At 31.8% G+C, this 12,380-nt stretch overlaps 1 protein-coding gene across 1 annotated transcript; it reads left to right on the top strand.

The window, feature by feature from the left end:
* Nucleotides 1-11,588: 11,588 nt before the first annotated feature.
* On the top strand, nucleotides 11,589-12,089 carry LOC122507506. The gene has a single exon (XM_043620255.1). It carries the CDS (start codon nucleotides 11,589-11,591, stop codon nucleotides 12,087-12,089), a length of 501 nt encoding a protein of 166 aa, XP_043476190.1.
* The last annotated feature ends 291 nt before the right edge of the window (nucleotides 12,090-12,380 follow it).

Here is a 12,380-nt window from a genome sequence, read left to right as displayed (position 1 = left end):
AGTTTTTTGACAGTTTTTAAAAAATAACTCGAAAAGTTTTGCGTTGGGCAAAAAGTTGTCAACAGCAAAGTTGTAGCTGATGCAAAGCCGAGAAAAAAAGTCTCTGGTAGCAAAATCGCATATGCCAGAACGTCGGAGATAATGAAGTCGGAATATTGATTTTTTATCAAAAAAGTGCACAAAAATATATATAGAGAGTGATTTTTCTGGAAATTACGAGTTTTTTGTGTTCAAGTATGTTTTTCAAGTATTTTAGGGTGAGAATATGTCAAAATCAATTGACTGATTTTTATTCCTTTAAAAAAATTCGATTTTTAGTGTTATTTTAGGATTTTTTAAGTTTTTTTTGACCATTTAAGAGACTATAACTTCGAAAATTGAGTTTTTATGAAAAAATGTTATAGAGAAAAGTTATTTGTATTTTTTTAATCTAAAATAAAATAAAGTTAAAAATTCTGAAATTTAAAAAAATTGATTTTTCAAAATTTTGAAACTACTGTTGTTTTTGTAGTTTTCAACGAAAATGGCTGGTTAACGAACTTAGCCTTCATTTTTACACCAAGTTTAAGTGTGTTGAATTTAAAAACGATCCGATAAGTTTTTCAAGAGTTATCGTGGGAACAACATATTACCGTCTACAGACGGACAGACGGACAGACAGACAGACAGACAGACAGACAGACAGACAGACAGACGCACTCGCCGGACTATGTTTTTCGGACTCAGGGCACCTCAAAACGTAAAGATTTCATAAAATTAGCAAAAGTCAAAATTCGACCAAAACTAATACCTTCTCATGTGATGAGAATGTAAAAATAGGATTCGATGATTTTAAGCATACTCTCAATGAAAATGAAATCCTGATCCAATCTCAGCACTTTATACGCAGCAAAAAACATGAAGTATTTGCTGTCAAACAAAATAAAATTGCTCTAAGTTGGCAGGATGAAAAAAGAATTTTAATACCAGGGAAAACTGACACCTTTCCTTGGGGTTACCAACAGCATGATCCAATAGAAATAGATAAAATGGATGTATAAAATGTAAATATTTATTTAAAATGTAGTTTGTATTACTTCTCTACTATTCGCTTTATAAAATTTTTACAATAAATTTTACACTTAAAAAATATTGTAATTTATTATAATAAATATGTTTAAATTAATAAATGTAATAAAAATGAATATTCTTTCTTATTTCTGAAAACAATAAGGTTATGTAAGAAATAATAATTACAGTCCAAGTAATATTTTATAATTTTATTAAGGAAAAAAATAGAATACATTTTCAACTAAAATTAAATAAAAAATACTCAAATATTACAGTTTTTGCAGAACCATGTTTTTTAATTTGTAACATTCTAAAGAGCACAAGTAAATGTTTTCTTGTCGATTAAATGTTTTGAACAAGTTCCAATACATGTTTCAATATTCAACTTGTTTTAGGAAGGACAATTTAAATCATTCATGTCGATAATTTCAATACAATATTTTTTATCGATTAAGCTTTTTAACCATTTTTTCTTCTCTAAACCTTTACCATAAATTGTCTTTGCTTCTTTAAACATATTTTCTAAAATTTCTTTTAAAGAACCGTACGGTACATTACCAGTATTCCAACGAATACCATGGAAATTATTTTCTAACCAACGATTGATACATGTATATTTGTTTGTGACGCAATTCCATGGACAAGGAGGTTGGAAAACTATACTTATTGGTATTGAATCATTGTTTACAGAAACTATAGCTAATTCTTTTAAGGCAGTAGTCTCCTTTATAGGCTTAAAAAAATCGACTTTTTTATTTTGTCTTAAATCTATTCCAATATTATTCAAGAATATGTCTTTAAAATTTTAGAGGCCAATTTTACATATTTTCGAAGGTAGAACATATTTTGTGACCGATCGTCGAGCACGTGTGAATGCTCGGGCAGACCCCAAAGCGCGCGCTTCGCCCCTTTATGCGTTTTATTGTTTACCTAACCTTGTATCATCTTGTATACCCCTAAAAAGGTGTATACACACACTCAAAATTCGAACGAAGCGTTCAATTCGCTTGTGTGGCGCGTAAACCCAAAACACGTCAATTCCGGCTCTAAAATCGTCGAAATAGCGGCAAATTTGACTGCAGGAATTTTTAACGAGGCCTATGCATCTGTGCTGACCACTATGCAGCTGCTCGATATTGTTATCAGGCAGCAATGCAAAAATTTTGCCGATAATATCGATGCGGAGTGCATAACGAGGAAAAAACGGCGCTCGTCATTTTCGAGCAAGGAGGCTCGGACAGCTCGACGAGAAGAAAATATTCGACAAAATGAGTTCTTCGAGGATTAAGTAAGTATCCAAAAAATTGTATTTTTGGACCTAAAACTTTAAATCGCTTTTTCTCGAATTTTTATTTTCACACGTTATAGAAAACGGTGCCGGTGATAGCAAAAAGAATTTTTGTCCGATTGAAAAAAATCAAAGTGTTCTCGCTTCAGTATTAAATTATCTTTTATTTGAACTAAAATAGTTGGACAAAAGTATTATTTAAACTAATTTTTTTGCACCTTAAAGTGAATTTTTTTTTTAAAAGTGAACTTTTTTTTCTAACTTTGAAAAAATTTGGAATTTTTTAATTTCTTCGGTATTTTTTTAGTTCAAATAGAAAAGACACTTATAAAAAGTAAAAAAGAGTTTGGTTTGACTGTTTCAGATGCATTGTACGACATCCATCACCGGCACCGATTTGAAAATACAGACTGCAGCGCTCCACAAAAATCGTTGTTACTAAAAAGAATTTAAATATTTCTTAAAAATAAAAGTTGGTTTTTGAAGCTCAAATGCAGTAGAATATCACCCAAAAGTTTCGTTAACCGCAATCATTTCCTTCCCTTTCAAAAAAAATTCCTGAATAAACGCTTTTTTTCGCCTTCTAAAGGAGACTACTGCCTTAAAACAAATTCATTAATTGGCAATTTTAATCATTGCACATCCATCAAGTACTGCATTTTTAAGGGTTCATACCACTTTGTCATCTTCAAAAAAGCAAAAAAAAATTTATTATGGATTTCGAAAGTATAATATGTCAAAAATGTGGTGTATAATTTTTAGAAAGATTCCAGCACTCAAAATATATTTTTTTCAATACTATTTGAGCGCGTACACGGTTATATAAGTATAAAACACAAACTTTAAACGCGTTTTTCTCAAAACCACATTTTTCCATGCTGCGGGATGTTTTTCTCGGAAACTGCTGGACCGATTCTCAAAATTTTTTTACGAAAATCTTCGTCACATGGGTGGGTATCGTCGGAACTAGAATTTTTTTTGAACCGAAAAACTGCCAAAAAAACTTTAATTTTCGAAAAAAAAATTTTAAATTGCCGCCATTTTGTTATTTTTGCATAAAAATTAAAAATTCTAGTTCGGGCGATAGGCACAGTCCTACTGAAGATGAATCAATTTGAATTTTGTGTTTTAGATTTTTCTAACCTGAGAAATCAATCCCGCAGCTGGCATCGGTATTTTTAGCAGGTCTAAAATTATTGTCAAATTTTAACCCCTTGACTGTGGATGACGTGTATACACGTCATGAAAAAAACTGGCCCAAACAGTGGATGACGTGTATACACGTCATGGCCCAAACGAGAAAACATCTTAACGTATATTCGCAAAAATTCTTACCCAGGGGTTTTTGGGGTCGCTGATCACGATTCTGAAGTCATATTTTCAAAATACATAATTTTTGATCCAAAATGGCCGCTAAAAATTTTGAAAAATTTCAAAAGTGAATAAATTTTTTTAAAAATTCTTACTCGGGGGTTTTTGGGGTCGCTGATCACGATTCTAAAGTCAGATTTTCAAAATAAATGATTTTTCATCCAAAATGGCCGCCAAAAATTTTGAAAATCTTTTAAAGTAGATAAATTCTTTTTAAAATTCTTACTCGGGGGTTTTTGGGGTCGCTGATCACGATTCTGAAGTCATATTTTTAAAATAAATAATTTTTCATACAAAATGTCTGCCAAAAATTTTGAAAAATTTCAAAAGTGGATAAATTTTTTTAAAAATTCTTACTATTTCAACTTTGAAAAACTAATAACAGATGCGTAATCAGCGACCACGAAAACCCCCGAGTAACGAATTTTAAGCGAATCTAATGAATTTTTCAAAATTGTGTCTGCCATTTTGGATCCGCCATTTTGAATTTTAAAAAACTAATGTCAGATTCGTAATCAGCGAATACGAAAACCCCCGAGTAACGAATTTTAATCGAATCCAATGAATTTTTCAAAATCGTGTTCGCCATTTTGGATTCGACATTTTGAATTTTAAAAAACGAATGTCAGATTCGTAATCAGCGACCACGAAAACCTCCGAGTAACAAATTTTAAGCGAATCCAATGTTTTTATCAAAATCGTGTCCGCCATTTTGGATCCGCCATTTTGAATTTTAAAAAACTAATGTCAGATTCGTAATCAGCGACCACGAAAACCTCCTAGTAACGAATTTTAAGCGAATCCAATGAATTTTTTAATATCGTGTCCGCCATATTGGATCCGCCATTTTGAATTTTTGAAAATTAACACCGGAATCGTAATCAGCGACCCCAAAAACCCCTAAGTACATAGTGTTATGAAAATTTATTTACAAGAAGGTCTTACACATTTTGGGACCATTTTGTTATATTTTAGCTGCACACTGAAGGGGTTAAATAAACAAATAATATTTTTTAAATAAAATAAGGTTTTTTATAAAGTTAAAGAGTGTATTTATTGAACTAAAAAATGCAGATTAATATAATCCATAGGAATCGTAAAAAAAATTCTAGAAAATAGCTTCATCTTTAAGCGTGTAAAGTGGTATGAACCCTTAAATCAACTAATCTCATTACTCGTAGAGTTAAATATATAAGCTTAAAGTTAAACAATTTTTTTAACAATTCCACTGATTGGTTTATATTCAACGATGCGGTCATGCAAAACTAAGCAATAAGCTGAAGTATTGGCGGGAAAATTTTCTTTTGATTCAAATTCTAGGCAGATATCAACTGGTCCACTTTTTAAAGACTCATTTTGTTTTCAACAATCCACGACAACTAAAGGAGCGTATTGCAACAATTCTTTTTTTGATAAAATTGGTTGAGATTCTTTACTATAATAAGAAGCTTGAAAATTTGTAAACATTTCATATAAAGTAGAGTACTGATTTCTACCAATATTGAGATTCATGTTACCATAAGGATAACATTGTGAATTTAAAAATAATTTTACATCGGACAAATCACAATGATCAAAATAACTAGAGTTTTGAACTGTATTATTTTTCCTGTTTCTCTGAAACCCTAATACAATAATTCTAGGTTTTTCTAATTGACTTGACGTTTTTACACTCCAAATATGCTTAGGAGTAATTGGTAATCATGGATATTCATACAATTCCCGAGATCTAAAACTTATTAGAATAGATGGATCTTTTTCAATATATTTTATACAACTCAGGCGTATTATGGTCACTTTATCTACCTGTACAGGCGCATTCTAAGTTCCTTCTTATAACCCAGCAGTCAATAAAGTAACCATTATAGCCCTAGGGAGATAAAGGGTATATTATTGACCGCTCCCAGGTCAATAAAGTACCCTTTATCTCCCTAGGGCAATAATGGTTACTTTATTGACCAGCTGGGTTATATGGGAGAACTTAGCATGCACCGGTACAGGTAGCATAGAGTAACCATAATACGCCTTTGTTGTATAAAGCAAAGTATGGAACAAGGGAGGTAACCTCGTTTATGACCTCGCACAATATTGAAAAACGAGTCGTAGCACAAGCGAAGCGAGTGCGAAGACGAGTTTTTTAATATTGTGCTCGGTACATAAACTCGGACGTACCTCCCTTGTTGCATAATGTACTATTAATAATAACTTAAATTTTCGAGCATCTGATAATTTTATGTACGGTAATAACCATTCAATTTTCTCAATGACAATTTTAAACTCTTCTAAAGGTGCTACTTGCAACACTGCGTTAGCATCCGTCCTTGATCTGATTAAAATAAGCTCATGTTTAGCGTTAATAATTACTTTTTGGTAATTTTCAGCAAAACCAAAAATCATACTCAGAGGAATACAAACATCAAAATAACCTTGCGCATTTGTTAAGGTTGGTTCACTAGTAAATTCTAACCAGCCAACATTTTCCGAGGGGCTGTTCACTCTTGAATCTCTCGAAGATTCGTAAGGGAACAATTATTATTTACGAATACAAAAAAATCTGTGGAGAATCCGCCCGAATTTTAAGAAATCATAAGGATTCGCCTTTTACGAATCCAAGCGATTTCATGTGAATCCAAGATTCAGAGAATTCGTCACCTACGATTTCAGTCGATTCCATATGAATCCATGCAAATAATAATAAATTTTCAAATTATTGTTGAATTGGATTCTGAGTGATCAGCCCCTCGACATTTTCAAGAAATTTATTTTGACTAGAATCGAGAGAAATATAATTTTTCATTAAACTTGTAAGACCTACATTTTTATTTTTATAAATTTCTACTCCATTAAGTTCATACTTTGCTTTTTCAAATAAATGACATATGCCATTGGAAATTGACCCACGTGCCTCTAGTCGACTGAAATTTTAAATGTAAAAAAATGTAATTTTTCCTGGAAATCACACAAAATTTTTTCTAGCTTTATACAAATTTATTTAAAATTCTCTAACTTTAGGTGCTTTTAGTACATGATAAGAGGTAAAACATTCAATTATTCAAAAAATTTTTGAAAGAATTTGCTTCATATACAAGCTTGATGAATATGCTGCTATCACAGTAAACAGGACTAGTATGTTAATCTTCAGATGCACACATTTTTTTATTCCTTTAAATCTGACGAAACTCGGTACTCGGGGGGGTTTTCGGGACGCTGAATACGAATCTCAGGTCATTTTAAAAAATTTCAAAATGTCGGATCCAATATGGCAGACAAAAAAAAATAAAAAGTCGTTCAATTCGACTTAAACTCGGTACTCGGAGGTTTTTGGAATCGCTGATTACGAATGTAAGATCATTTTAAAAAAATTCGAAATGTTACCTTATTATGTTTCACTAATTTTAACTTTAACTTATATTTTTTAACTATTAAAATAGTTGGCCGCCTCACCTAACGTTTTTGCAAATATGCCAAAAACGTGGTCCTTTGGTAAAAGGGTTGTAGAAATTCTTAAGTTCAACCTACGTCAAAATGTTTTATGGCGATTTTTTAGCCAAAAAGACAAGCTTTCTAACGCGATAATAAAATTGAAAAAACCTATTCAAATAACTGCCTCGCAAGCCAAAATGTGCCGTCTTGGCTGCCTCGCCCCGTTTTACTCTAATGCCAGTCCACTAGATTAAGAATTGTGTCGCTTTCTTCACAATGAAGAACAATTTTAATCATTTCCGCTATATTTTTCCTGTAATCTACACGTGAAAATACGTAAGTGTACCAATTTTCAACTCTCTAGGTAAAAAACTGTGAGTTTTAGGGTGAAATACACGCTTTTTTGACGAAATTTTTAAAGACTGAGTTTTTCGCTGAAAAAAATATGAAGTTTTAATTGAAGTTTTTTATTTTTCTGTATGTTGGTTGAAATCTACACGTGAAAATAAATAATAAAAATGCCCAACGCCAATTCACTAGGTGGAAATACATAAGTATACCAATTTTGAGCTCTCTAGGTAAAAAACTATGAGCGCTAGAGTAAAATACATGCTTTTTTAACGAACTTTTTAAAAACTTGGAGTTTTTCTCTAAAAAAATATGATGATCAAATCCAACCATGTTAGTAGTATAGCTAGGCCGGTTCTGCCCCAGGTTCTGATCTCGGCTAAGTTACCAACAGTCGGTAAGGAAGATTTCTCAATAGTATACTTTCAAGTGGGTTAGAGGGGGTGTTCTACCTTACCGACCGAGTGTAGTTCCGGCTGCCACTGACAGATGGCGCCACTTGCGAATTCCAAACCCCTTGGCGGGAAATTTAAAAATTTATTTTCAAACCTTTGAGCGGGTTAGAAGGGGTTCTCTGTTTTATCAACCGATTTTTTAGTTCTGGCTGCCACCGACAGATGGCGCTACTAGCGAATTCAAACCTGCTTGGCAAGAAATTTAAAAATTTATTTGATAAATTCAAACCTCTTGGACAGTGAGCAACCATTTTGTTTTACCGACCGAGTGTTAGTGCGGTTTGAGTGTTGTCCCGAGAGATGGCGCCACAACTTAGTCGTTTGAACTTTGTATTTCGCGGGCAAAGATAGCGCCATATTGTTTACACTAGTGAGATTATTAAAATTTTAATAGATGGCGCTTGTAAAAGTTGTTAAAATCTATTGTGTTAAACATAATCTTAAAATCTATTTTATTAAACATAACCTTAAAATCTATTTTATTAAACATAACCTTAAAATGTATACCTTATTATCTAACGTTATACTAATGAAGGTATTTAATTAAATACAGTATTAATAACATTTTATGCATTTATTATATTGAATATACAATATTTACACTTGTTTTATTTTAAATTCAATATGGTTGTATGGACCACCAATATACTTCAGCCGTAATTGTCCAGAATAAATAGCTTCTTGCATCTTATCCAAGCATATCGAGTCATCAGTGAACATTGGTACAAATCTTGAAGGTAGGAATGTATTGAACTTTTTATCTACCTCAACGACGATCTTGACTCCATACACAGTGTTGACAACCTGGATCTTCGTTATAGGATACTTATATCCAGGAGTCAGCTCGGAAAGCGGCTTTGTATGTAGGAAAGCATCCATGCGACCAATGGCGTAGATTTTGGTTAGATCTATATTTTCTTAGAGATAATACTTTGTAATGTCACAAGACAGAATGATTAAATCGGCTGAAATGCCTCTATTTATACCCAAATATCACGCATTACCCCCACCATTAATTCTACACATGCGCAGTACCCCACCACTGACTCTACGCATGCGCATTACCCCCACTTTTATTTATTGAGCCACGTCCACTTTGTGACGTCATAAGACAAGTCTAGACTAGTTTTAACATGTTTAATAGTTTCACACATGTATAATAAAGATAATAGGATAAGGGAGGGTTATTTAATGTAAACATTCGTATTCCATTTAATAAATTTATTTATCAAATAGAAAATTTTCACAATCATTATAAAAAATTTTTAATGTACAATCATTGTCCACTTCATCATTATTTTCTATATTATTTATTTAAAATTTTTAGCGACGGACATTTAAAATCATCCAAGTTAAACACATTTAATGTATATTTTTCTAACCATTTTTGTTTTTCTAAACCTTTTAAATAAATAGTAGGTGTACCTATTAATACTTCTTTAATTATTGGTTGTAACTCTTCGTAAGGAATGTCACCAGCAGCCCAACCGATACCATGATAATTATTTATAAGCCATCGATTCTCACATTTGTATCTTGCAGGTAATCGACTCCAGGCATATGGCGGCTCGAAGAGGTAGACCAATGGATGAGCATCTTGTTTAAGTGGTAGAATCGCCAACTCTTTGATGACAAACTCGTTGTAAGGTCTTTTGAAGCACTGAATATCTACGACGCGTTCCTAAACATTTAGTACGTTATAATGTTAATTTACTAGTTCTTTTTCGTCAAGATGAGAAAAATTTAAGGCATGTTAATGATGATCATGTTAACACTGACATGACATTTAATCAATTTCGAGAACTATGTTCAACATGTTGGAATTCAGACAAATATGGATTTGTAGTAATTGATAAGGATTCTGATTTAAATGATGAAAGGTATAGAAAATGATTTGATAGCTTTGTAACACTATAAAAATAAGATCATTCTTAAAATATTGTTTGTTCAATATGAAACCTTGTAATAATAACATGTTTCATAAAGAAAAAGAATATCTTCATCAAATTGCTAAAGCTAGCGAGGCAATTAGACAAAAACATCGTATGTTAAAATTAGGAAAAGAAGAAGCTGAAAATGTGCTGACTGAAACTTTTAAACCGATAGTTCAACCCTTACAAAAAATCATTAACTTTACAGACACTGAACATTAAAATGTCAAGACTGAAAAGAAAGAGCAGAAGATAGATGATAGCATAAACTATGAAAGTGAAACTGAAAAATCTCCAGATGATGATAAAATAAGTAATAAATATCTATACTTATTAAATCATAATAGAAAGCAATGTTTACATTTAACATACGGCGTACGTAAGCTAAGTGATGGGTCACTTATGATTGGTGATTCACTAATAACTCTTGAAGATCAGCATGTAAAAATTGGTAATAAACGATATCTTCAAACGCTTGGATTACTTGAACTTTTATTTAAAAGTAAACCTACTACATCGCTTATAAGTGAAGATGATGAAAGAAACTATAAAGAGATTCTGATTGCTACTAATGCACACAAAAAGAAGTATAGTTCCTCTGAATCTATACCTTCGGATAAGAGTTACAAGTATTTAAATTTTATATCTCAATTCTTTCCTCGAACACCTTAAAAACAGCCATCTATAAGTGGTAGTTCATTACCTAAATTTATGATTACAAACAAAAATTTTCAACGAGAATATATCTTTTGGGATGATTCAAATGAGTTGGTTGACCGTCTTAGACTATTAATAGCTTCTCAAGCTGCTGTAAATCCTAGCCACAATAATGAAATCATGTCTATCATTGAGAAATTACGTGAAGCTAAAATTATATATTAAGATGTGTTTGAGCAAATATCATTTATTTTAACAATGAGCATTGATGTGTTCGGACATCCTCTCAATCAAAGAGGATCAGCAAGACGAGGTCCTCCTGGAGTTGGGTTTAAACTTAATTCTCAAGGTAACTTTGACGTTGAAGGAAGAAAACTCTCTAATCTTGCTAACGCTGAAGAAGAAAACGACGCTGTCAATTAAAAACTTGTACGACATATGATAAAACACGAATTCCGTTTATTGTATGAAGTTAGTGCCTCACTTAGATCAGAGGTAGACAATAACAACTTATTTCTAAAAGTTCTTGAAGACTCTATTACAGAAAAAATAAAAAATTTTGAAAAAGATATAAATCAAGACTTATCTTATGGAACAGCTAAAATTATTAGTGAATTGGATACTCGCTTAAGTGCTTTCAAGAATAAACAAAAAAAATTAATAGTAGTAAATGAACTTAATACTCAGGCTAGAAAAAATTATCCTCGACGGCGAGTTGAAATGCGTGATATTGATGAGACATGGCAAGCAGATTTAGTAGAAATGATACCTTATTTAAAAATAAATAAAGGTTTCAAGTATTTACTAACAGTTATAGACATATTTTCGAAATATGCTTGGGCTGTTCCAGTAAAAAGTAAAAATGGAAAAGATGTTTTTCATGCAATTCAATCTATATTTGCTAACAAACGCATACCAAAAAACTTGCATAGTGACAAAGGAAAAGAATTTTATAACTCACAATTTGAAGCATTAATGAAGAAGCATAAAATTAATTTTTATTCAACATACAGTAATATGAAAGCTTTCATTGTTGAACGGTTTAATCGAAAATTAAAAAGAAAAATGTGGATGCAATTAAGTTTACGAGGAAATTACAAGCGGTATGATATATTGCCTACTCTTATTTCCAACTATAATGATGCAAAACATAGAACAATTGGAATGAAGCCTAAAGATGTTACTACAGAAGTCATTAAAATTTTAAAAGAAAGGATCTCTAAACTGAGAAAAATTCCTTTAAGACAACCAAAGTATAAAATTGGTGACAAAGTTCGAGTGAGCAAATATAAAAACGTTTTCGAGAAAGGATACACACCCAATTGGACAACAGAAATATTCACCGTGGATCAAGTTGTATCAACTCAACCAGTGACTTACAAGCTCAATGATTACCAGGATCAACCCATCAGCGGAGGATTCTATGAAGAGGAACTTCTTAAAGTAAAATATTCAGACATTTATCTTGTGGAAAAAATTCTGAAGGCACGTGGAAACAAAGTTCTTGTTAAATGGCTTGGCTTTGATAATTCTTACAATACTTGGGAAGATAAAGCAAATGTATAATCTATTATTCGCAAATCGTCCCCAGTAACTTAACGCAAATGTCAATCAACCAGCAAATCAATCAAAGATTAATGTTAGCGTAGAACCTCTCTATAAATCAAAACTGCTTCCAACAACAGACCTTTACACTGCCAGTGACAAATTTAATTAACATTATATCAATAATGAATCAATAATGAATCAATAATAAATCAATAATGAATCAATAATAAATTATTAATGAATCAATAATGAATCAATATTAAATCAGTTGGCACTGGCATTGTAAAGGTCTGCTGTTGGAAGAAGTTT

Source organism: Leptopilina heterotoma, unplaced genomic scaffold (assembly GCF_015476425.1).
Source record: "Leptopilina heterotoma isolate Lh14 unplaced genomic scaffold, ASM1547642v1 Lhet_47, whole genome shotgun sequence".
NCBI lineage: Eukaryota > Metazoa > Arthropoda > Insecta > Hymenoptera > Figitidae > Leptopilina > Leptopilina heterotoma.
This window is presented reverse-complemented; position numbering and strand designations above follow the sequence as displayed.

What these genes read in the sequence shown, in the direction of transcription:
- LOC122507506 (XM_043620255.1), top strand. Translation starts at nt 11,589, where the DNA reads ATGTGGATGCAATTAAGTTTACGAGGAAATTACAAGCGGTATGATATA.